At 38.7% G+C, this 27,601-nt stretch overlaps 1 protein-coding gene and 2 non-coding genes across 4 annotated transcripts; 2 read left to right on the forward strand and 1 right to left on the reverse strand.

Moving 5' to 3' along the window:
• Positions 1–337: 337 nt before the first annotated feature.
• Positions 338–27,560, forward strand: LOC131362436 (intraflagellar transport protein 57 homolog). 2 transcript variants are annotated; one of them, XR_009206197.1, is made up of 12 exons: positions 338–710; positions 2,986–3,160; positions 3,277–3,395; positions 3,465–3,552; positions 4,791–4,856; positions 5,479–5,598; positions 5,855–5,926; positions 6,013–6,144; positions 7,381–7,443; positions 8,587–8,653; positions 8,797–10,036; positions 27,465–27,560. XR_009206197.1 is itself a non-coding variant. In XM_058404438.1 (11 exons), exons 1-11 carry the CDS (start codon positions 427–429, stop codon positions 8,976–8,978), a joined length of 1,368 nt encoding a protein of 455 aa, XP_058260421.1. In that variant the 5' UTR covers positions 338–426; the 3' UTR covers positions 8,979–10,887. The 2 variants fall into 2 exon arrangements, 1 of the variants encoding a protein (XP_058260421.1); XM_058404438.1 differs by lacking the exon at positions 27,465–27,560 and having other exon boundaries at positions 8,797–10,887.
• Positions 14,707–14,795, reverse strand: trnay-gua (transfer RNA tyrosine (anticodon GUA)). Its single transcript is given in 2 exon segments — positions 14,707–14,742; positions 14,759–14,795. It is a non-coding gene; the product is annotated as a tRNA-Tyr (tRNA).
• trnay-gua (transfer RNA tyrosine (anticodon GUA)) lies at positions 21,803–21,891 on the forward strand. The gene is given in 2 exon segments: positions 21,803–21,839; positions 21,856–21,891. It is a non-coding gene; the product is annotated as a tRNA-Tyr (tRNA).
• Positions 27,561–27,601: the final 41 nt, after the last annotated feature.

Below are 27,601 nucleotides of genomic sequence, written 5' to 3' on the forward strand. Positions count from 1 at the left end.
GAAGTTTAAAGCATTAACCAACTCTTTATTAAAACATTCAGTGTTATGGAAAAGAACCATAATGACAGATATTCACACATTTATAGTCTGTAGGAAATAAAAAGCTATAATGCATCACGTCATAGTAAGAGTAAAAAAACTGTAAGGATGTTTGAGAATGAACTCATTTCTGTATCCAATAAAGCGGTCATGTCACGGTACAGAAACGAATGACTCGAACCCGAAGACTCGAAAGGTGAACTAATCTTTTCTGTTTCCTGATCTTATGCGATGTTGCGCATGCGCGGTGAATCACTCCCCGAGACGACTCGACGTTCTCGACGTCATGAGAACGATCCGAACGAATCGCTCGTGAACGTCACGTCACGTCACTACAAGCCATTTGTGTTCAGCATTTCCACAGGAGCTAGCTAGCAGATTTGGATTATGAAGCGCTCTCTAGATAATTCACGTTCGCGTCCCCAGTCTCAGCTGGACGTCGGTATACTAAACTGCAAAACCCGGCTCACAACATTGACGGTCAGCAGCAGTAACCGCCTGGGTGGCAAGAAGAACATGGCAGATGATCGTCGAAGAGAAGACGAAGATGACCGGAGTCCTGGATTACAGCACCAGATGTTTCTGATTATGGAGGACTTCTTAGATAGATTAAAACTGTTGGATTATGAAGAACAAGTCCTTGTGAAGCACAACATGAAACCTCTATCCAGGTAAAGTAAGACGTCTTCTTTAACTGTCTAGGTTTATTCAATTCAATTTATTTCAATTCAGTTTATTTTGTATAGCGCCTTTTACAGTGAACATTGTCTCAAAGCAGCTTTACAAAAGAAGAGAAACAGAGAAAGGGGAGGGGAATATGATGAATGAAAATACAAATAACTAAATAACTATAAATAAGCATAAATAATTAAATGAATAAACTATTTGATCCCTAATGAGCAAACCTGTGGCTACGGTGCCAAGGAAAAACTCCCTGGGATGATATGAGGAAGAAACCTTGAGAGGAACCAGGCTGAGAAGGGAACCCATCCTCATTTGGGTGACACTAAACAGTAAATAATGTAACTGTAACTAATTAATGTCCTTTCTACAACAGCAGTCAATGGCCCATGAGGAACTATTAGGTCATTGTAGTTTCTAAGGTCGTTATAGACACTAGTTTATCTGACGCAAATGACACTTACATTATTTATTAATAACGTCAAGGTTTTTAATCCAGATGTTGTGATTGTAAGTGTCATTGGGACACTTAGGGACCGAGTGCTAGTTCTTTAATTGTTTTTTGTTAGTGATGATATTCTGGGTACTGAAACCTTGTGTTGAGATTAATGTTGTCAATTCTATCATTAAAACATCATATATTGAATAGAACATGGAGCATGGGGTGAAATCTCATCAGATTATTTAAAAAATTGACCGCTAGAATGCCCAGGCTGTAATTTCCATCAAAATCATTATTTCTAACTCCGACATGTCAGCATGTTCTGTTCGTTTGCTATATTTTCTATTCAGACTATTTTCATGTGTGTTTCCGTGGAAAACAATAACATTTTTGAGCGATCCCAAAACGCTGGGATCACTCAAAACGCTGTGTGTGACAGGTCACCTCTAATATACCAGTAAGGGCTGACAATGAACTGGATGAAAAGACCATCACAAGCAAACATGATGCAGAATTTCTTGCCACTCAATCTCAATGATTTTAAAATCATCACAGTTATTTTATTCCTGAAGCATATACTGAGAAATGACTGTAAATGTTTAATACAATTGATTTTGCGTCCAGAACAGTGGTGTTCCCCCACAATTAACATTAGGATTATCTGCAGCATAAGCACAATAACTAGGGGAGAGTGGGGTACAAGAAGTACTTAGGATTCAAAGGCATAGGATTTTTCCATATGTCTGGTAAAAAAACAAAATTATAAATAAGAGCATGAGGCAAATGTGCAAACTTATTGCTTAATTAACTGTGAATTAGATTTGATGATCCTTTCACTGTTTTAGCCACCTCCCATGACACGTCATATTCCATGGCAGATGCTGTCTGAGGGTCAGGGCTAAGTACCTGACTTCAATTCTGCAGGCTGTGTATGCAATTAGAGACTATGTAGAGACTATAGATTAAAATGATACTATATTTGGCTAGTTTTTAAAAGAACACAGAACTGAAAATGAACATCTGTGTGAAGTTTTACTTATGCTATGGTAAAATGATCTTTCCTTAGTGTGGTTATAGAAACCAGTAAAAACTGATTCGTTGTACCAGTGTACATGAAAAATCACTGAAAATTGACCAGTGATTTTGTAAACAAAAAAAATGTTGCTGTTTGACATATAATCTGACACTACATAAAAAAACTAAACAAGTAATAAAAAGTAGTCAGACTCTGCATATCACTGAGCTTGGCTGGCTTTGACATCATGCTACTCAGTAAAATGAAGATGGGCCAATTTACTCACAGTGTACAGGGACACATCACAAGACCTGTACTTGTAAATAGTCTTCCTGTGAAGGCAGAGTACACAGTGTCTTCTCCCACCTGAGTCTTGTCTCTCTGGACAGTGCACAATTGCCATCTGCATCACTTTATGGTGGCTGGGTAGTGAACCAATAATGTAATGACAGTTTGCACTCCGTACCTGTCTGGGGAGAATAAAATGAAAATCTTAAGGGAACCACATGTACAACATGGACCAAAATACAAATGTTCAGAGTTCCTCTTCTGCTAATGGATTGACTGACATAAGAGAACTTATAAGTGTCTTGTCCAGTGCCGGAACTGACTGGTGAATAACTGCTAAATCTCTGTGGTCCTGTCAGATGCATGTATTTGGTTTTAAAGTCCCTTTGCCTTTATGCTGACATGGAAAATGTACATTTTCAGATTTCAGTGCATGCATGATGTCGGCACAAAATTGTACCAAAATCTGACCACTTCCATCTCATTCCATCTAATTTTCTCCTCTTTTTCTCTCTTTCAGGCATTATTTTGTAGCAAGTTCATACACGCAAAGTAACCCTGGAGAACAGTTCTACATGTTCAGCGTCATCGCAGCTTGGCTCATAACACTGTGTGGCCGGTCATTCGAAACCCCACAAGAATATGATGACCCCAATGCGATTGTCTCAAACATCCTTACGCACCTCAGGGCACTGGTCAGTTACTACCACACAATAATACATGACTGTGTATGACTGTATGTGTGAGAGAGTGAGAATAAGAAAGAGAGTGTACTCTCTTTATGACTTGATTGTTTGTGTGGTTGATGTAGGGTGGGCTGGTTGAATTTCCTCCTTCAAAGCTGAAGTCTGGTTCAGGGGAACATGTGTGCTACGTCTTGGACCGCCTGGCAGAGGAAGCCCTGAATTGTAGACAGTTTGTCTGGAAGAGGTAAAGCACACTTAAGTGAGCTACAAGAATATTTAAGAAGCGCTCTTAATATTTTCTTCTTTGTCTCAGGCCTCTCTACCCCTCAGAGCAGTTGGAGGAGGAGTCTGTGCTGGAGGATGATGCCGAGCTCACGCTCAGCAAAGTGGAGGACTTGACTGTGAGACACACACACACACACACACACTCAAACAATGTTACACATACAGTCAGGTCTATAAATGTGTGCACATTGACAAAGTGATTGTTTGACAGAGTGATATTCTGGTTTACCATAGTATATTGGAATTGAAATTAAATATTGAATATGTCCTCAGTGCAGACTGATGGCTTTAGTTTGATCATTTGAGTGTAATGTGAAAGTAATGTGAATGGTGTAAGAATTTACAGTGCATGTGTGTCTGTGTGTGTGTGTGTGTGTATACAGGACTACTCATGTAATCAACATTTACAGTATAGTGCTGTTTCCATTCCAGTATACTACTGTTTTGATGGGTACCACTGTAATGAGATTTTTGTTAGGATTTTTAGGGGACACTCTATTGTTTTGTTTAGACTGGAAACCAGAATATAGGTCCTACAGACTTGAAACTTGGTTGGTACCCTTAGACCTATCAGGAATGCTACATTCCTCTCAGGTCTCAGATGACCTCCTAGCTAGACTCATCATAAGACAAGGCATCCAGCAATGTCTTGCTGCAGCTGTGATTCACTTAAGGAGTTATGGAGGTTCCTGGATGAAATTTCTTATCAAGTAGTTCTTTCTGATCAAGAGGTCTTTTTGGTTGGGGAGTTTCTTTTGAAATTGTAATCTGTATATACAACATCTTCCTCTCTCTCTGACTTGTTGTGCACTTTTGAAGACAGTTGCCCTCTGTCTAAAGTAGTGGGTATGGGAAGTTCAGGGCAGTGTGGCACCAGGGCAATGGATAAAGGAAGGTCAGGATACAAGATAGCAGTTACATTCTTGCCACCGTGATTTTTGGTAGGGTCCACCATGCAGAAATCACAGTGGCTTGACTGATCAGTGGGTTCCTGCAAAATTCATGGTATAGCAAACCTCATGGCCCTCTTTTCCTCTCTATATGCAAAATAATAAACTAAAATTCTATGGGGGGAAAAAAGAAATTGATATCACCCATGAGTTCTGTGTGCGATTCTTGCAACCTTTTTTATATGCTATATTTTTGACCAGTCTTTGTAGTGCTTGCATTTACTGAGTTTCTGGTGTCTCTGCCAAGCCTTAAATGCTTCAGTTCCTGCGTTAATTGCTGTAATTCCTACACAATTCAGCCAGTTTGGATGCAAATTCAATTTAATTTAAATTCCAATATGCTGAGGTAGACAGCTGAACAACACTACATATACAATACAGCATTAAATCCTGTCTGTTCATAGGAGGAGGCTGCCGAGTTTGAAGACGTTATTGATCTGGAGGAACTGAAGTCCAGAACTAGTCAGAGTGTAAGTTTAAGAACAAGCAGCATGTATTTCATGGTCTGAACTAAGAGACCTGCACAGGACTCTAATGAAACATGTTCTATGTTACTATGTAATCAGAATGCTTACTCATAGTCATTGTATTTACTTCTGGCGGCATGTGGTACAAGTGTTTATTTCTTGTAAAAATCACAAGTCTTTTTTTGTCAGGATATTAATAAGCATCCACTGTCTAATGTTTTTTTTACACATTCCTCAACTTTATTAAGCTGGTGCCTATATATAAGGAGAAGGCCTTAAACAGAACATTGTGGAACAATAAACTTTACCGTGGTATGCGTGAGAAGTCACTATTTACATCTACAACCTGACAACCATCAATCAAACAAGACCTGAGCCTGTAGAGGGCTATTACTCCAACAGTATAATCGATGGTGTCACAAGTTGCAAAAATTCAATAGGTCATTTTTAAGTCCAATCAGAATTTAATACAGGTGAACCATCTTAGTGTGATGAATGGAAGTTGGAAGCTTGATGTCTCACGTATGCAGTCTGATATATAAATGTGACCATTTTATTGTTTAATTAAAAATAAAATAAATCTTTGTGAAAATATGTTTGTAAGTGAAAATGTGTATGTGTAAAGGAGGAGAGAGGGCAGGGACCAGAGATGATCCTGGAGTCAGTGACCGATTCTGCAGAATGGAATTTGGAGATAGAGAGGGTTCTGCCCCAACTCAAAGTCTCTGTCCGCACAGATATTAAGGTTAGAACTTCCATTTTCAGAAATCACATATTACTTACATTGCAAAGACATCAAATAAATCCTCATGATAACATCATGAATCCCAAACATTTAAACATGGTATTTAGATTTGTTTTGTTTGCTCAAATTAAATGCTCTGTCCAGGCCTGACAATCCAAATATTTTAGCAGTTATCTAAATTATTATTATTAATAATAATAATATAATATATTATTATTATATTTAACAAGTAATTATGGTTGTGGAAATAATTCAGGATTGGCGGTGCCATGTGAGCCAAATGCGTCAACACCAAGATGGCATCAAAAGCTCTTTGAAAGAGGCCAAGGTATGTTGCACATGTTTACTTTGGGCTCAATTTTGTGTATTTTTTTCACTCTGTGCTTTTGAACTCATTGAATATGTATGTTCCAGGCATATCTAGATAAACTGCTGGAAGAGATCAGTAAGACTCAAGAGAAAGTGAGCAGCAGAGAGAAGTACATCAACACACAGCTAGAACACCTAATCACAGACTACAGGAATGCACAATCAAAATTCTGTGAGGTAAAATCCTAAGCAAGTGAAAGTTGATAGGGAGTAAAAATCTCAAATATTGCAGCAATCTGACTGCAGAATATAATTATTTTTTAAAAAAAAAACAAATTAAGCTTTCTTTATTCTTGGATGGCTTCAGTTTTATGTTACTGATGTTTTTGTGTTTTCTGAATTATGTGTCCTCAAAATGGCTGAAAATGAAGTGTTACTGCATGTCTGAAGCATTTTTCATATGTTCATAAGAAGATTGGTATTGTAGACAGAGACTGCAATCCTAAGACTTAAGTTGTTTTTGACAACCCTAATTTAAATGCCAAAATGCTTTTACGTTTAGTTAAAAGGTTTCAAATTTAAGAAGATCAGATTTTAGCAACTAGTCTTTTGTGACTGGTGTTCTATTTGCCACACATATACCAATCAGCTATAACATTAAAAACACTGGCAGGTGAAGTGAATAACACTGACTGAACTCACATCTATGTCTTTAAATTACTTAAAACTTATTGTAACCTAGGATATACAAATGACTAGTAGTAAATACTGCTGATCAGATATTGACACTTCATAAGGTATAGCTGATTTTAAATTATATGATTATATATTATATTTCTTATTATATTATATTTCTTTTGCAAATTATGCTTATGTCACATTTTTGGCTTTTACAAAGGTCTGCTTTAAGAATAAAAAATGCCACCTGTCAAGGAGTAGGATATATGAGACAATACTTGAACAGTCAGTTCTCAAAGTTATGTTATGATATGATATGATATGATGGAGGCATGAAAAAATGGGCAGCATAAGAATGTGTCAAGGGCCATACTGTGGTGGCTAGATGACTGGGTCGGAACATTTCCAAAATGGCAGGTCTTGTGAGGTGTTCCCAGTATGCAGTGGTTAAGACCTAATAAAGGGGGTCTGAAGAAGCACAACCAATGACAGGATTGAAGATGGTCAATGCTCATTGATGCGAGTAAGGCGTGAAGGCTAGACTGTCTGTTTCGATCCCTGTTCACTTCATACCTTATATATATCCCACACCTTGACAGGTGGCATTGTAATGAGATCATTTGTGATCACTTCACCTGTCAGTGGTTTTATGTTTGACTGATGAGTGTATACTATTTCATGTCTCTTATGTGTGGAGTAAAAACACTGGTTAATCATAAATAAGCACTTCATTTTTACAAGTCAAATAGTGAATATCAGCACATTAATTTTGTGTGTGTGTCTGTGTGTGTATAGGTCAAGGAGCTGCATCAGCAGGCCAGTAGAGGAGTGACTGAGAGAACTAGAACTATAGCAGAGGTGATATATCCACTACTGATACTCTCCCCTCACAGAGAAACTTCATGTAATCCACAAGTTTCAAAAATTCTCCTAAACATTTTGGTGTTTTCCCTGCTCTATCACAGCTACTTCAACTCAGTAAGGGCTGATTAAGTTTATAATATTAATCAGATGTGTAAATACAGAGAAAACACTACAGTGTGCATGGCAGGAGGAATTCCAGACCAGGGTTGGGAACCGATTATATATATATACACACTACTCACAAAAAGTTCAGGATATTGGGCTTTCGGGTGAAATATCAGGATGCACCTAAAATGCACTATAACCTTTCCAGGTGAACTTAATTTGACCTTCTCTAAACTTTTGAATGCACATGTCCAACTGTTCAGTGTTTCAGTACTTTCTGCAGAACTTGCTGCTCTCTAACAAGGTGCTTAACGGCAAAATTCACAACTGGTGTTTGATCCATGAATCCACCAATAAATTTTCTGGTTCAATTAGAATTGGTATTTAAACAGTCCTCTTCATCATGCTGTTCACATTTTGACATCATGAGACCAAGACCACACCTAACAATTGATCAACAGTACCTCGCCTTTGTGAGGCTTCAAACAGGATGTTCTCAGAGGGAAGTGGCCACTGAGCTTCGAGTGTCTCAGACTGTCATCAGCAGGTTGGGACAGAGATACAGAGAGACTGGAAGAGTCAAGGAAAGTCCAACATAGGCCTAATTTCATCTTCATGGACGACAGTGCTCCAGCTCATCGAGGTCGCATCATTAGGGAACGGCGGCTGGAGGCTGGGGTACCTCAAATGGAGTGGCCTGCACTTTCTCCAGACCTGAATCCCATAGAAAATCTATGGGATCAGCTGAGTCGCCGTGTAGAGGCTCGTAACCCTGCACCCCAGAACCTCAATGACCTGAGGGCCACCCTTCAAGAAGAGTGGAATGCCATGCCTCAGCAGACAAGTCGATTCGTGAACAGCATGAGCAACTTTTTACATTTTCCATAAATTTCACCCAAAAGCCAAATATCCTTTGTGAGAAGTGTATATACACATAATGCCTCATTCAACATGCCTGACAGTCATATAAGCAAGTATTCATGTGTCAAGTTTTCATAGCATCTAATGACATTTTTCTAACATTATACACAGATCAATGAGGAGCTTGAGAAAGTGAAGCAGGAGATGGATGAGAAGGGCAGCAGCATGTCAGACGGAGGTGAATGCATATACCCTGTTATTGTAGATTTTGAACATTTGTTTATATATATATAATCAGTTGTGCTCATAAGTATATATATATATATATATATATATAATCTGTTCTTTCATACCCAGATAAAGTGATGTTTGTTTTTGTAGTTCCAGTAGTAAAGATCCGGCAGAGTCTGACTAAGTTAAAGCAGGAGATCCAGGAGATGGATGTGCGCATGGGGGTTGTGGAACAAACACTGTTGCAGGCCAAACTCAAGGAAAAGAGCAACATGACCAGAGACATGCATGCCACACACATCACAGAGATTACTACACACACCTACTCATAACCACACACAGAATACACACAATACAGTGAAGGGAAAAATTATTTGATCCCCTGATGATTTTGTACGTTTGCCCACTGACAAAGAAATGATGAGTCTGTAATTTTAATGGTAGGTTTATCTGAACAGTGAGAGACAGAACAACAACAAAAAAATCCAGAAAAACACATTTCAAAAAAATTATACATTGATTTGCATTTTATTGAGTGAAATAAGTATTTGACCCCTTTGCAAAACATGACTTAGTACTTGGTGGCAAACCCTTTTTGGCAATCACCGACGTCAGACATTTCTTGTAGTTGGCCACCAGGTTTGCAGACATCTCACATCTCAAGGAATTTGGGCCCACTCCTCTTTGCAGATCCTCTCCAAGTCATTAAGGTTTTGTGGCTGACCCTTCAGCTCCCTCCACAGATTTTCTATGGGTTAGGGTTAGTGATTAAGGTCTGGAGACTGGCTAGGCCACTACAGGACCTTAATGTGCTTCTTTTTGAACCACTCCTTTGTTGCCTTGGCCATGTGTTTTGGGTCATTGTCAGGAGGTTCTCATCCTAGATTTAGCGGTATATGGCCCCGTCCATCGTCCCTTTGAGGCGGTGCAGTTGTCCTGTCACCTGGGGATGGTGTACTTGGGGTCATAGGCAGCATTACTCCTCCTCCAAACACGGCGAGTTGAGTTGATGCCAAAGAGCTGGATTTTGGTCTCATTTGACCACAACACTTTCACCCAGTTCTCCTCTGAATCATTCAGATGTTCACTGGCAAACTTCAGATGAGCCTGTACATGTGCTTTCTTTAGCAGGGGGACCTTGCGGGTGCTACTGGATTTCAGTCTTTCACGGCGTAGTGTGTTACCAGTTGTTTTCTTGGTGACTATGGTCCCAGCTGCCTTGAGATCATTGACAAAATCCTCCAGTGTAATTCTGGGCTGATTCCTTGCCGTTCTCATGATCATTGAAACTCCATGAAGTGAGATCTTGCATGGAGCCCCAGACCGAGGAAGATTGACAGTCCTTTTGTGGAAGTTTGGAATCTGATTGGTTGCTTCCTTCTGTGGACAGGTGTCTTTCATACAGTTAAGGAGCTGAGATTAAGAGCACTCCCCGAGAGTGCTCCTACTGTAATCTCAGCTCCTTACCTGTATAAAAGACACCTGGGAGCCAGAAATCTTTCTGACTGATAGGGAATCGAATACTTATTTCACTCATTAAAATGCAAATCAATGTAGAACTTTTCTGAAATGCGCTTTTCTGGATTTTTTTGTTGTTATTCTGTCTCTCACTGTAATTTTAATGGTAGGTGTATTTGAACAGACTGATCATTTCTTTGTCAGTGGACAAACGTACAAAATCAGCAGGGGATCAAATCATTTTTTCCCTCACTGTACATGGTAACATATAGTAATATTACAAAAGGACCCCTACCAACTGTAAAATATATTGAATATTTGTTGTTTTGGTGATTCTGAAGTGTTTTGCAGGGAAAACAATTATTACTTTTATGCTTTCGACAAGTCCAGTATCAGTTGGCTTCTGGAGAACCTTCAGAATGTTATCCTGACCATAATTCACTTAATGTAAACAAATAATGACATAATAAAATATGGTATCAGAAAAAAATGATTGATATTTCTGTATGATCGAAACAATGATTCACATGCTCACTAGCTGTTATCATCTATATCACAAACAGACAATTTTGCAAAAACAGACATTTGTAACAATCTGGGGTTAACTGTAACATTATGAACATTATTATCACTTCTCAAAACACTTTCAAAAATGTGTGTGATACATTTGAACATCATAAGCCTGAGCAAAATATGCAAATATGCACCAATCCAAACATTTATGTGTATTTGTTAAAGTTTGCTGAATTAATCAATGTGAAAGTTTGGGGCGAAAAAAGGTCAGAGGGGAGGCGCAAATTGTTTCCAAGAGAAAACCACAAAGTCAGGTATTAATTTTGGTACTCAGTTTATTTTATTGCTTTTTAATAATAATGTGCATAAAACCTATAAAAAATATAATATTTTTAAATTTATTACATTTAAAAAATTGAATTAAAAATATTATAAAATAATTATAATTAAAAAATATTTTTAAAGCATGTTGATAGGGATTCTCCATTTGCATTTTCTTTTTGAGCTGGAGAGGCGGAGCTTAAGCACGCGTTTTATGTATAGCTTGCAGTGCAGACTAGTGGTGGTAAAAACTATTCTTTTTAAAGACTCTGGTTTCATTGAGTCACTGGAATTAATGGAGTCAGTGATTCTTTTATAGCCCTGTACAAACTCTAATCATGCTGGGAAATAGTGGTGGATCTTGTCATCTGCTCAAAAGGAGGAGTCTACGGTCTGCAACCCCTTTGCAGTCATACATGGCTTCTGTCTTGGAGACAGTCCTGTAATCAATGCACTTGGCAATATAGTTAGTCACTGATTCCTCAAAGTTGGCAGAATAGACAATGGTTGCAGTCTCCTTGAACATGTACCACTCAGTGTGCTCGAAACAGAAAATGACAAATTTTCATGAGCATGTGTAACTCAGTTAGCAAACTGCATTCCCAAATAAGTCACAATAAAAATAAAGCACTGATTTATAAAGGGTGGGACAGTTTTACAGTTTACTATTTCTTACAGCCCAACTTACTTACCAACTTGTTACTAATGTAATAAACACAAAAAAGTATTCATTTGACCCTTTTTAGGATTCTGCACTTGCATCCACCGAGGTCTTCATAACATCACATCATCCTCATGCTTAAATCCCTAATGATTAAAACGTTGTTTATTTCTAGCACAATTATCCATACCCTGAAAAAACAAAATCACATTTCAGTAACAAGATTTTGAAATCTTTTACAAATTCATCAATATATGTTAATATTGATTAACAATTAATGAAGAGAACTAGAATGTTGCATTTCCAGAAGAAAATGCGCGTTTGCGAAAAGCAAAGCAATATGTTGCTTAAACTATTGCAATACATTGTCAAATAGTATATACAAGCTAAAGTCACAGGTTAAAAAGTTTAAAGGTAGTTCATGTGGCTGTAGAGTAAGACTTGAAGCTATAGGAAGAGTTTAAAGACGATGAGTCCTTAAAAAACCTCTTCACTCACTCTAGCTGAAGTCACACACAGCAGCGGTCTGAAGTCTGTGACAAATACATTTAAAAATCCATACAACATAAACTATAATACTAAGGACGGAAAGTAAGCTGTCCTAGCTTCATAAAGTACATCGTGTGCAACTTGGTGCTAACAGTGCAAGACAAAAGACAGTGCAAAGAGACAATACAGTACGTATAGCAGCAGTTGAATAATGTGCAAATACAATTCAAATAATACATTATTTAATACATGTACCCTAATAATAAATACAAGTGACAAATTATAAAATAGCAATATATTAAACTGTAAACAAAACAGAAAAATACTATTTAAACATCAAATATTTAAATATAAAATACATGTAACGTTGTAAGAATACAAGCAGTATATGCAACATATCTATATTTTCTTTATTTTGTTGAGCAACTGCTGTTTTGTCATCGTCTCTGTCACTGGACAATAAATTCTGGCCTTGTCCTGGCTATGTCCAGTTGCTGATGTCCTAGAACGACCACACTTTCTGCAAGTGTCGGCCTTCACCTAATGTATGCACGTGGTTGACGTGGCACAGGTGGTTGAAATGCTGTTGGAGGAACACGGCTTGGTTGATGGACCATCACGTAGGGTGGAGTGCTGCTGGGCTGGGGAGTGCTGGTTGCTGAGGCTCCAGGGTCCATGTCCAGGGTCCGAATGTGGGTTCGGTGTGTGGGGACCATGCTTGATAAAAGTGCTGGGCTCGATGGAAACAGCACCAGCTTGCGCCAGTATGCCTAAAACATGAGGAAAAAAATATACATTATCAGTCTACATATATGACAGTAAAATTTAAGCAGTGGGTAAAGAGTTTAGGTGAGATATTTCAGATGTAATATACTGAGATATTTATATACCAAATTCTCCTCAATAACTTGAGTAGGAGAATCTGAAAGAAGTGATGTGTCCACAGGCCTGCACTGGACATTTACTTATCTGTAACATTAAAAAAAACACTGTCAGTTGGCACACAACCTATAGATTACACGGTATGGCTTTATGTCTTTTCTATACATACCCTCTGGTGAGGAGCAGGTCTGTCCCCAGCTGCAGAGGGACACACACCTGTGCTGGAAAACTGCCATGGCCTTTTGATTTTTCAGGCTTTAGTAGTTGAAAATCTGTAAAAGTTAAATTCAGCATGTTGAATTGAATAACATCATAATATACAATAATTAAATAAATAAAAACGAACAACATGCAATTCCGTACAATTTCCAGCCCCCTTATATTATAAATTGTACATAATAATGCACAATATAATAAAAATAATATACTATGATGTATAATACCAGTACACTATGCTGAATAATACCAGTACACTATGATGTATAATACCAGTACACTATGATGAATAATACCAGTACACTATGATGAATAATACCAGTACACTATGATGTATAATACCAGTACACTATGATGAATCATACCAGTACACTATGATGAATCATACCAGTACACTATGATGAATCATACCAGTACACTATGATGTATAATACCAGTACACTATGATGAATAATACCAGTACACTATGATGTATAATACCAGTACACTATGATGAATAATACCAGTACACTATGATGTATAATACCAGTACACTATGATGAATAATACCAGTACACTATGATGAATCATACCAGTACACTATGATGTATAATACCAGTACACTATGATGAATAATACCAGTACACTATGATGTATAATACCAGTACACTATGATGAATAATACCAGTACACTATGATGTTTAATACCAGTACACTATGATGTATAATACCAGTACACTATGATGAATAATTTTTTTGTATATTTATAACTCATATCAATACATGATACACATCGAGGCATGGATTTAAACAAAAGACAGCTCTTTCCTGGGGCGGTATAATGTTCCAAATCCTCCTAAAAATTGAGGTTAATCACAGCACATGATTATAATAGTCCAAAAGGTAACAGGTAAATACGCGATATATGAAAACGCACACTGCAGGCGAAAACACATAACTTGAATGACACGTCACTGAGCGCGCGCGATTTGATTGGTGAATTCATCCGTTTCTGTGGGCGGGCCCATCGGCGCGAACAAAAGTCGATTAGCGGGTGTACACGCACGGGGACTCCGGACAGACTGCAAACTGGTGACCCTGCAGCTGAGAGGTGGGACCTCTTTTAAGTCTTTTGAGACAGTCTGTGCAGACATTCTGTTGATCTTAAAGCGAATTTGTTTAAACTGCTGTTTCCTCAGGTGTAACTCATCCGGAATTGCTGCAACTCGCCATTAGGGGCCAATCCTGGGTGCTGCGCCCAGCCGCACGATGCCCACACGCCTGTCCGTGTCTCCCTGTTGGTCTAGTGGTGATCTCACCGCCGCGGCCCGGGTTCGATTCCCGGTCAGGGAAGCGAGCTCTTTTTTTGCTAGCAGCCACGAGAGGTGGTCTTGTGGCTAGGATTCAGCGCTCTCACCGCCGCGACCCGGGTTTGATTCCCGTTCAGGGAAGCGAGCTCTTTTTCTGGCCCGGCCAGAGCTAGCGTCTGCAAGGGGTCCATGGGCTCAAACGGCATGCTTCCCGGCGGCTGCTAAAAGCCGTCCTTTGAGCCGGATTTGAACCAGCGACCTAAGGATGTCTGTTTGTAAGCACCTACAGTCCACCGCTCTACCAGCTGAGCTATCGAAGGGAGGGCTCAGGACCAACCTTGGGCAGCGACCTGGCAAACGGGACCCCTGGCGGTTTTGTCTGTTACGGGCCACGTAGCGCAGCGGTTTCAGGGGCGCTAGGCCAGATTTACTGGGACCTATAAACGTGCTTGTCGATGTTGGACCCTTCTTCACCGACAAACTTTACAATTTCGTTTGCAATCTCAGGTTTCGACACGTGGGCGCCCTCGCCGGTGCGTTGACTTAAACTAAGTAAATACAGAGAGGACCTAATGCGCAGGGTTTCACTCTGTCCACCAGGCGCCTCAAAAGCGATGGGCCAAAACGGTCAGATGTGAACGTTTGTGTGCATCGCTGCATGTCAAATCTTTTCCATAGGACAGACATACCTGTTCTCGTCTAGAACTGATCGGTGAGCAGTACACCCCGCATGGCTCGCCAGCTCATCACAGGGCACTGTGCAAACACATTCACGCGCTCGCTCATACCTAATAGCAATTTGTTTCAGCCGATCCACCTACTAGCATGTCTTTTGGAGGTGAGAGGAAACCGGAGAACACCGGGTGTACACGCACGGGGACTCCAGACAGACTGCAAACTGGTGAACCTGCAGCTGAGAGGTGGGACCTCTTTTAAGTCTTTTGAGACAGTCTGTGCAGACATTCTGTTGATCTTAAAGCGAATTTGTTTAAACTGCTATTTCCTCAGGTGTAACTCATCCGGAATTGCTGTAACTCGCCACTAGGGGCCAATCCTGGGTGCTGCGCCCAGCTGCACGAGGCCCACAGACCTGTCTGTGTCTCCCTGGTGGTCTAGTGGCTAGGATTCGACGCTTTCACCACCGCGGCCCGGGTTCGATTCCCGGTCAGGGAAGCAAGCCTTTTTTCGTGTGCGGGCAAGCTATGCTGTGAGTCGGTGATCTCACCACCGCGACATAGGTTCGATTCCCGGTCAGGGAAGAGGGCTTTTCTTTTGCCCTCAGCTCAAGCTGATTTATTTTTCTGTTTACTTCCCATTGAACCAGTGTTCCCTTCAGTTATTCAGATCTTAATGTTCCTTTTCTTACATTGCCCGTTTCTTACTTTTCCCCACAATATTTTTCATGAATTTCATGAAGTTATCTCTACATTATTTACATGCATCCAAGTGATATACTGTGACATTTACAGATACAAGACATCAAATTACCCAGGACACAAAGTACCCAGGAAATGATCTTCTATATATGAATCATTTATAACAGTCTTCATTATTTTATTTTTTTTGCAAGATTTCTTAATTTCTTTTTTGCAGGATTGAGAACTAATCAATATGTAAACTGAAGTTCATTGACAATGATCTCTTATATTTTCTTTACTTTATTAATGACTGGTAATATTATGCATTGTTATGAAAGTATAAGAAACTTAAAAGTAATGTTTAAATATCCATGAAATTATCAATCAGTGACAGTCAATAATTAGTATTGGGCACATATTTACAAATGTGTTTGATCAAACATGGTTTAAAAAATAATGAAATGACAAAATTTTAAAAATGGAAAACATTCTAAAGAACAAACAGTAAAAAAACAAACAAAAAAAACATTAATTGGCTTGAACATCCTGCCCTTTATAATCCCAATTATACAGTCATTCAGTTTTTGGAGGTAAGCATCATAAAGAACCTGCCATTTTTGACTCTCACTTGTTTTTTGAAAGATAAAGTTGTGGAAATTTTGAATTGGAGATTTATTGCTGACGCTGTAATGGAAAAGACAACTACAAAGAGAAAATCAACATTACCTGTTAACCATAACTAACTAGTATGAATTTTCATAATTGATATAAAGTTCATTTCACAATTTTCTTGCAGAATTTGCACCATGATCTCCATCAATAAAACCCTTTCAAATTTGCATGTATGTTCCTTACAAAAGGTCAGGCCCAACACCTGTAGTGTATTCACCACGTGGGATGGGCCAAAGCAACCGTCAGTTATTGATTTGCTCCTCTTGATAGGTGGAGGTGGGAATGGAGCCATAAGGGTCAATCACTGTTTGGGCACAGCGGACAACTGTAATGACCAAGAAGAGGCAGAGGAGGAACAGGAAGAAGAGTGCAAATCCCAAATCCACATCAATCTCTAACCAGGATTGTGTCTGTGTTGGATGGTCCATGTTGCAGCGATGACGTTAAGGATCTCAGTTAAGCATCAACTTTAGTAGCACAAACAATGTTTTCAATATTGTAGTTGTTGTTAACTTCCCTTGGGTCTGTATGATGGTGTTTCTTCTGTTTTTTGCTTTACCAAGATACCAGTTAATCAGTGATGAAGTCAAAGTTCTGTAGATATGGAAAACATAAAAAAACAATTTCAGTCTATAATATGAACTTATTTGTACATTACTTATAATGAAGAAAGACATACCAGTTAAGATCTCCTGCCCAAAAAGGAGCAATAGCTCCTATTATATATGCTAAGCACAGAAATGGGTATGTGATCAGATACAGGAATGGACAATCATTTTGTGGCACGGAATAGATGGGTGGATAGACTTTATTGATGCATGAGGGAAAATTTGGGTGGGACAGCAGCAAAACTCATTGATGTCAGAGGTGGACAGTAAAGAAGTACATTTACTTGAGTAATTGAGTACTTGAGAATTCACTTTTTGAGTATCTGTACTTTACTTGAGTATTATTTTTTCTGGATACTTTTTACTTTAACTTCACTACATTTGAAAGACAAATACTCTACTTTTACTCCACTACATTTCTGTCAAGGTCATTGAGTAGAAAGTAGTTACATTAATCATAGGATGATTTTTTTCACTCTTGTAGCGTCACGTGTTGTAAAGTTCAGTGGTTTTCCATAATTTTTTGAACTCAGTTGATCAATTGCTGACAAAATGGACAAAGATATGCTTTGTATATTATACACCACCAACGCATTGGTAATGATGTTAGTTAACACACAAAAACGTATGCTGTGTCCAAATTCTCGTACTATGTGTCCTAAATAGTATTCAAAAATAGAATTAGTATGCCCCAAATCGTAGTATACTGAAAAGAGTATTCCAAAAATTCCTGGATGGTCTACTACTTCCGGTAGAAATTCAAAGTGCAGAACAATGCACACTCTAATGGGTAATATTGCCCACAACGCATTGTACACAGGAGGGAGGAGCCTGGACAATGGTGTAAATGCATATTAAAACGGTGTAAATGAATTGTGGAAACATATATAACTCTTTGTTAAAGCAGTGTTGCTGTTGGGTGGTTGTACAGCTACAGTTGTGTAGCTGGGTTTTAAAGCAGGTTAAATTTTTTTTTTCTGACCAGTCTTCATTTACAGACCATTTGATTGAAATGTGCATGAGTGGATACACATAGATGCGTACAGGTACATCTCAAAATTTAGAATATAATGAAAAAGGTCAATATTTTTGTCACTCAGTTCAGAAAGTGAAACCCATTTGCACATAGAGTGAAATATTTCAAGCCTTTATTTCTTGAAATTGTGATGATTATGGCTTACAGATAAGGAAAACCCCAACATTCTGTGTCTCAGAGAATTAGAATATTGTGAAAAAGTTCAATATTGGAAAGTCATGGTGTCACACCCTAATCAGCTAATTACCTCAAAACACCTGCAAAGGTTTCCTGAGCTTTTAAATGGTCTCTCAGTCTGGGTCAGTAGGCTACACAATCATGGGGAAGACTGCTGACTTGACAGTTGTCCAGAAGACAGTCAATGACACCCTCCACAAGGAGGGGAAGCCACAAAAGGTCATTGCTAAAGAAGCTGGTTGTTCACAGACTGCTGTATCCAAGCATATTCATAGAAAGTTAAGTGGAAGGAAAAAGTGTGGTAGGAAAAGGGATAACCGCAGCCTTGAGAGGATTGTCAGGCAAAATCCATTCAAGAATTTGGGGGAGCTTCAGACGAATCCTATATATGGCCTACGAATGTCGCATTCCTCGTGTCAAGCCACTCCTGAACCAGAGACAACGTCAGAAGCGTCTTACCTGGGCTGTGGAGAAAAAGAACTGGACTGTTGCTCAGTGCAAAGTCCTCATTTCAGATGAAAGTAAGTTTTGCATTTCATTTGGAAATCAATGTCCCAGAGTCTGGAGTAAGAGTGGAGAGGCACAGAATCCATGTTGCTTGAAGTCCAGTGTGAAGTGTCCACAGTCAGTGATGATTTGGGCTGCCATGTCATCTACTGGTGTTGGTCCACAGTCAATGCAGCCATCTACCAGGAAATCTTAGAGCACTTCATGCTTCCTTCTGCTGACAAGCTTTATGGAGATGCTGATTTCATTTTCCAGCAGGACTTGGCACCTGCCCACACTGCTAAAGGTTCCATAAACTGGTTCAGTGACCATGGTGTTACTGTGCTTGATTGGCCAGCAAACTTGCCTGACCTGAACGCCATAGAGAATCTATGGGGTACTGTCAAGAGGAAGATGAGAGACACCAGACCCAACAATGCAGATGACCTGAAGGCTGCTATCAAAGCAACCTGGGCTTCCATTACACCTGAGCAGTGCTACAGGCTGTGCTACAGTGCTACAGTCCATGCCACGCCGCATTGATGCAGTAATTCATGCAAAAGGAGGCCCAACCAAGTATTGAGTGCATAGAAATGAACATACAAGTCTGACATTTCTGTTTGAAAGATCCTTTTTTTATTGATCTTATGTAATATTTTAATTTTCTGAGACACAGAATTTTGGGTTTTCCTTATCTGTAAGCCATAATCATCACAATTTCAAGAAATAAAGGCTTGAAATATTTCACTCTGTGTGATGAATCTATATAATATATGGGTTTCACTTTCTGAACTGAGTGACAAAAAATATTGACCATTTTCATGATATTCAAATTTTTTGAGATGTACCTGTACTTTTTTGTTGGGGGTGGTAGGAGTGTGAAATTAAAAATGAAAATGATTATACCTGTCTTTTTTGTCAATTCAGTTGTTTAATTTCTATAGGTTTTGTAACATTCTAAAAGCTCTTAATTCCACAGATACTACAAACTGGTCAGTATATTCACTAGGATGCTACAAAAGCTACTGTAAGTATTGCATACAACAATGCAACAATAACAAAGCAATGCGTTGACATTTACTTTTGATACTTAAATACTTTTAAAAACAAGTACTTCTGTACTTTTACTTAAGTAAAAATCTGTCTTTACAACTTTTGCTTGTAATGGAGTAATGTTTGACCAGTAGTATTTGTACTTTCACTCAAGTAAGGAAGTTGTGTACTTCGTCCACCTCTGCGGGATTATAAAGGGCAGGATGTTCAAGCCAATTAATGTTTTTTTTGTTTGGTTTTTTACTGTTTGTTCTTTAGAATGTTTTCCATTTTTAAAATTTTGTCATTTCATTATTTTTTAAACCATGTTTGATCAAACACATTTGTAAATATGTGCCCAATACTAATTATTGACTGTCACTGATTGATAATTTCATGGATATTTAAATATTATTACTTTTAAGTTTCTTATACTTTCGTAACAATGCATAATATTACCAGTCATTAATAAAATAAAGAAAATACAAGAGATCATTGTCAATGAACTTCAGTTTACATATTGATTAGTTCTCAGGAGTAATCTTGCAAAAAAAAAAAAAAAATCATAATGAATACTGTTATAAATGATTCATATATAGAAGATCATTTCCTGGGTACTTTGTGTCCTGGGTAATTTGATGTCTTGTATCTGTAAATGTCACAGTATATAACTTGGATGCATGTAAATAATGTAGAGATAACTTCATGAAATTCATGAAAAATATTGTGGGGAAAAGTAAGAAACGGGCAATGTAAGAAAAGGAACCTTAAGATCTGAATAACTGAAGGGAACACTGGTTCAATGGGAAGTACATGGAAAAATAAATCAGCTTGAGCTGAGGGCAAAAGAAAAGCCCCTGACCGGGAATCGAACCCATGTCGCGGTGGTGAGAGCACCGAATCATAGCACAGCCTGCCCAAAGGTGGCTCTGTGCCCGCCCTTCGATAGCTCCGCTGGTAGAGCGGAGGTCTGTAGGTGCTTACGAACAGACATCCTTAGGTCGCTGGTTCAAATCCGGCTCAAAGGACGGCTTTTAGCAGCTGCCGGGAAGCACGCCGTTCGAGCGCATGGGCCTCTTGCGGCTGCTAGCTCTGGCCGGGCCTGAAAAAGAGCTCGCTTCCCTGACCGGGGCCGCGGCGGTGAGAGCGCCGAATCCTAGCCACTAGACCACCAGGGAGACAGGGAGAGGCATGTGGGCCTCGTGCGGCTGGGCGCAGCACCCAGGATTGGCCCTAGTGGTGAGTTGCGGCAATTCCGGATGAGTTACACCTGAGGAAACAGCAGTTTAAACAAATTCGCTTCAAGATCAACAGAATGTCTGCACAGACTGTCTCAAAAGACTTAAAAGAGGTCCCACCTCTCAGCTGCAGGGTCACCAGTTTGCAGTGTGTCCGGAGTCCCCGTGCGTGTACACCCGGTGTTCTCCGGTTTCCTCTCACCTCCAAAAGACATGCCAGTAGGTGGATCGGCTGAAACAAATTGCTATTAGGTATGAGCGAGCGCATGAATGTGTTTGCACAGTGCCCTGTGATGAGCTGGCGAGCCATGCGGGGTGTACTGCTCACCGATCAGGTCTAGACGAGAACAGGTATGTCTGTCCTATGGAAAAGCTTTGACGTGCAGCGATGCACACAAACGTTCACATCTGACCGTTTTGGCCCATCGCTTTTGAGGCACCTGGTGGACAGAGTGAAACCCTGCGCATTAGGTCCTCTCTGTATTTACTTAGTTTATGTCAACGCACCGGCGAGGACGCCCACGTGTCGAAACCTGAGATTGCAAACGAGATTGTAAAGTTTGTCGGTGAAGAAGGGTCCAACATCGACAAGCACGTTTATAGATCCCAGTAAATCTGGCTTGGCGCCCTTGAAACCGCTGTGCTACGTGGCCCGTAACAGACAAAATTGCCAGGGGTCCCGTTTGCCAGGTCGCTGCCCAAGGTCGGTCCGGAGCCCTCCCTTCGATAGCTCAGCTGGTAGAGCGGAGGACTGTAGGAGCTTACAAATGGACATCCTTAGGTCGCCGGTTCAAATCCGGCTCGAAGGACGGCTTTTAGCAGCCGCCGGGAAGCACGCCATTTGAGCACATGGGCCTTTTGCGGCCGCTAGCTCTGGCCGGGTGCAAAAAGGAGCTCGCTTCCCTGACCGGGAAACGAAACCAGGCCGCGACGGTGAGATCACCACTAGACCACCGGGGAGACACGGACAGGCGTGTGGACCTTGTGCGGCTGGGTGCAGCACCCAGGATTGGCCCCTAGTGGCGAGTTGCAGCAATTCCGGATGAGTTACACCTGAGGAAACAGCAGTTTAAACAAATTTGCTTTAAGGTCAACAGAATGTCTGCACAGACTGTCTCAAAAGACTTAAAAGAGGTCCCACCTCTCAGCTGCAGGGTCACCAGTTTGCAGTCTGTCCGGAGTCCCCGTGTGTATACACCCTCTAATCGCCTTTCTTTCGCGCCGATGGGCCCGCCCACGGAAACGGATGAATTTGCCAATCAAATCGTGCGCGCTCAGTGACGTGTCATTCAAGTTACGCGTTTTCGCCTGCAGTGTGCGTTTTCATATATCGCGATTTACCTGTTACCTTCTGGACTATTATAATCATGTGCTGTGATTAACCTCAATTTTTGGGAGGATTTGGAACATTATACCGCCCCAGGAAAGAGCTGTCTTTTGTTTAAATCCATGCCTCGATGTGTATCATGTATTGATATGAGTTATAAATATATAAAAAATTATACATCATAGTGTACTGGTATTATACATCATAGTGTACTGGTATTATTCATCATAGTGTACTGGTATTATTCATCATAGTGTACTGGTATTATTCATCATAGTGTACCGGTATTATACATCATAGTGTACCGGTATTATACATCATAGTGTACCGGTATTATACATCATAATGTACTGGAATTATTCATCATAGTGTACCGGTATTATACATCATAGTGTACTGGTATTATTCATCATAGTGTACTGGTATTATTCATCATAGTGTACTGGTATGATTCATCATAGTGTACTGGTATTATACATCATAGTGTACTGGTATTATTCATCATAGTGTACTGGTATGATTCATCATAGTGTACTGGTATTATACATCATAGTGTACTGGTATTATTCATCATAGTGTACTGGTATTATTCATCATAGTGTACTGGTATTATACATCATAGTGTACTGGTATTATTCATCATAGTGTACTGGTATTATTCATCATAGTGTACTGGTACTATACATCATAGTGTACTGGTATTATTCATCATAGTGTACTGGTATTATTCATCATAGTGCACTGGTATTATACATCATAGTGTACTGGTATTATTCATCATAGTGTACTGGTATTATACATCAAAGTGTACTGGTATTATACATCATAATGTACTGGTATTATACATCATAGTGTACTGGTATTATACATCATAGTGTACTGGTATTATACATCATAGTGTACTGGTATTATTCATCATAGTGTACTGGTATTATACATCATAGTGTACTGGTATTATACATCATAGTGTACTGGTATTATACATCATAGTGTACTGGTATTATTCATCATAGTGTACTGGTATTATACATCATAGTGTACTGGTATTATACATCATAGTGTACTGGTATTATACATCATAGTGTACTGGTATTATTCATCATAGTGTACTGGTATTATTCATCATAGTGTACTGGTATTATACATCATAGTGTACTGGTATTATTCATCATAGTGTACTGGTATGATTCATCATAGTGTACTGGTATTATACATCATAGTGTACTGGTATTATTCATCATAGTGTACTGGTATTATTCATCATAGTGTACTGGTATTATACATCATAGTGTACTGGTATTATTCATCATAGTGTACTGGTATTATTCATCATAGTGTACTGGTACTATACATCATAGTGTACTGGTATTATTCATCATAGTGTACTGGTATTATTCATCATAGTGCACTGGTATTATACATCATAGTGTACTGGTATTATTCATCATAGTGTACTGGTATTATACATCAAAGTGTACTGGTATTATACATCATAATGTACTGGTATTATACATCATAGTGTACTGGTATTATACATCATAGTGTACTGGTATTATACATCATAGTGTACTGGTATTATTCATCATAGTGTACTGGTATTATACATCATAGTGTACTGGTATTATACATCATAGTGTACTGGTATTATACATCATAGTGTACTGGTATTATTCATCATAGTGTACTGGTATTATACATCATAGTGTACTGGTATTATACATCATAGTGTACTGGTATTATACATCATAGTGTACTGGTATTATTCATCATAGTGTACTGGTATTATTCATCATAGTGTACTGGTATTATACATCATAGTGTACTGGTATTATTCATCATAGTATATTATTTTTATTATATTGTGCATTATTATGTACAATTTATAATATAAGAGGGCTGGAAATTGTACGGAATTGCATGTTGTTCGTTTTTATTTATTTAATTATTGTATATTATGATATTATTCAATTCAACATGCTGAATTTAACTTTTACAGATTTTCAACTACTAAAGCCTGAAAAATCAAAAGGCCATGGCAGTTTTCCAGCACAGGTGTGTGTCCCTCTGCAGCTGGGGACAGACCTGCTCCTCACCAGAGGGTATGTATAGAAAAGACATAAAGCCATACCGTGTAATCTATAGGTTGTGTGCCAACTGACAGTGTTTTTTTTAATGTTCCAGATAAGTAAATGTCCAGTGCAGGCCTGTGGACACATCACTTCTTTCAGATTCTCCTACTCAAGTTATTGAGGAGAATTTGGTATATAAATATCTCAGTATATTACATCTGAAATATCTCACCTAAACTCTTTACCCACTGCTTAAATTTTACTGTCATATATGTAGACTGTTAATGTATATTTTTTTCATCATGTTTTAGGCATACTGGCGCAAGCTGGTGCTGTTTCCATCGAGCCCAGCACTTTTATCAAGCATGGTCCCCACACATCGAACCCACATTCGCACCCTGGACATGGACCCTGGAGCCTCAGCAACCAGCACTCCCCAGCCCAGCAGCACTCCACCCTACGTGATGGTCCATCAACCAAGCCGTGTTCCTCCAACAGCATTTCAACCACCTGTGCCACGTCAACCACGTGCATACATTAGGTGAAGGCCGACACTTGCAGAAAGTGTGGTCGTTCTAGGAAATCAGCAACTGGACATAGCCAGGACAAGGCCAGAATTTATTGTCCAGTGACAGAGACGATGACAAAACAGCAGTTGCTCAACAAAATAAAGAAAATATAGATATGTTGCATATAGTGCTTGTATTCTTACAAAGTTACATGTATTTTATATTTAAATATTTGATGTTTAACTAGTATTTTTCTGTTTTGTTTACAGTTTAATATATTGTTATTTTATAATTTGTCACTTGTATTTATTATTAGGGTACATGTATTAAATAATGTATTATTTGAATTGTATTTGCACATTATTCAACTGCTGCTATACGTACTGTATTGTCTCTTTGCACTGTCTTTTGTCTTGCACTGTTAGCACCAAGTTGCACACGATGTACTTTATGAAGCTAGGACAGCTTTCTTTCCGTCCTTAGTATTATAGTATATGTTGTATGGATTTTTAAATGTATTTGTCACGGATTTCAGACCGCTTCTGTGTGTGACTTCAGCTAGAGTGAGTGAAGAGGTTTTTTAAGGACTCATCGTCTTTAAACTCTTCCTATAGCTTCAAGTCTTACTCTACAGCCACATGAACTACCTTTAAACTTTTTAACCTGTGACTTTAGCTTGTATATACTATTTGACAATGTATTGCAATAGTTTAAGCAACATATTGCTTTGCTTTTCGCAAACACACGCATTTTCTTCTGGAAATGCAACATTCTAGTTCTCTTTATTAATTGTTAATCAATATTAACATATATTGATGAATTTGTAAAAGATTTCAAAATCTTGTTACTGAAATGTGATTTTGTTTTTTCAGGGTATGGATTATTGTGAGGATGATGTGATGTTATGAAGACCTCGGTGGATGCAAGTGCAGAATCCTAAAAAGGGTCAAATGAATACTTTTTTGTGTTTATTACATTAGTAACAAGTTGGTAAGTAAGTTGGGCTGTAAGAAATAGTAAACTATAAAATTGTCCCACCCTTTATAAATCAGTGCTTTATTTTCATTGTGACTTATTTGGGAGTGCAGTTTGCTAACTGAGTTACACATGCTCATGAAAATTTGTCATTTTCTGTTTCGAGCACACTGAGTGGTACATGTTCAAGGAGACTGCAACCATTGTCTATTCTGCCAACTTTGAGGAATCAGTGACTAACTATATTGCCAAGTGCATTGATTACAGGACTGTCTCCAAGACAGAAGCCATGTATGACTGCAAAGGGGTTGCAGACCGTAGACTCCTCCTTTTGAGCAGATGACAAGATCCACCACTATTTCCCAGCATGATTAGAGTTTGTACAGGGCTATAAAAGAATCACTGACTCCATTAATTCCAGTGACTCAATGAAACCAGAGTCTTTTACCACCACTAGTCTGCACTGCAAGCTATACATAAAACGCGTGCTTAAGCTCCGCCTCTCCAGCTCAAAAAGAAAATGCAAATGGAGAATCCCTATCAACATGCTTTAAAAATATTTTTTAATTATAATTATTTTATAATATTTTTAATTCAATTTTTTAAATGTAATAAATTTAAAAATATTATATTTTTTATAGGTTTTATGCACATTATTATTAAAAAGCAATAAAATAAACTGAGTACCAAAATTAATACCTGACTTTGTGGTTTTCTCTTGGAAACAATTTGCGCCTCCCCTCTGACCTTTTTTCGCCCCAAACTTTCACATTGATTAATTCAGCAAACTTTAACAAATACACATAAATGTTTGGATTGGTGCATATTTGCATATTTTGCTCAGGCTTATGATGTTCAAATGTATCACACACATTTTTGAAAGTGTTTTGAGAAGTGATAATAATGTTCATAATGTTACAGTTAACCCCAGATTGTTACAAATGTCTGTTTTTGCAAAATTGTCTGTTTGTGATATAGATGATAACAGCTAGTGAGCATGTGAATCATTGTTTCGATCATACAGAAATATCAATCATTTTTTTCTGATACCATATTTTATTATGTCATTATTTGTTTACATTAAGTGAATTATGGTCAGGATAACATTCTGAAGGTTCTCCAGAAGCCAACTGATACTGGACTTGTCGAAAGCATAAAAGTAATAATTGTTTTCCCTGCAAAACACTTCAGAATCACCAAAACAACAAATATTCAATATATTTTACAGTTGGTAGGGGTCCTTTTGTAATATTACTATATGTTACCATGTACAGTGAGGGAAAAAATGATTTGATCCCCTGCTGATTTTGTACGTTTGCCCACTGACAAAGAAATGATCAGTCTGTTCAAATACACCTACCATTAAAATTACAGTGAGAGACAGAATAACAACAAAAAAATCCAGAAAAGCGCATTTCAGAAAAGTTCTACATTGATTTGCATTTTAATGAGTGAAATAAGTATTTGATCCCCTATCAATCAGAAAGATTTCTGGCTCCCAGGTGTCTTTTATACAGGTAAGGAGCTGAGATTACAGTAGGAGCACTCTCTGGGAGTGCTCTTAATCTCAGCTCCTTAACTGTATGAAAGACACCTGTCCACAGAAGGAAGCAACCAATCAGATTCCAAACTTCCACAA

This window comes from Hemibagrus wyckioides, linkage group LG12 (assembly GCF_019097595.1).
Source record: "Hemibagrus wyckioides isolate EC202008001 linkage group LG12, SWU_Hwy_1.0, whole genome shotgun sequence".
Taxonomy (NCBI): domain Eukaryota; kingdom Metazoa; phylum Chordata; class Actinopteri; order Siluriformes; family Bagridae; genus Hemibagrus; species Hemibagrus wyckioides.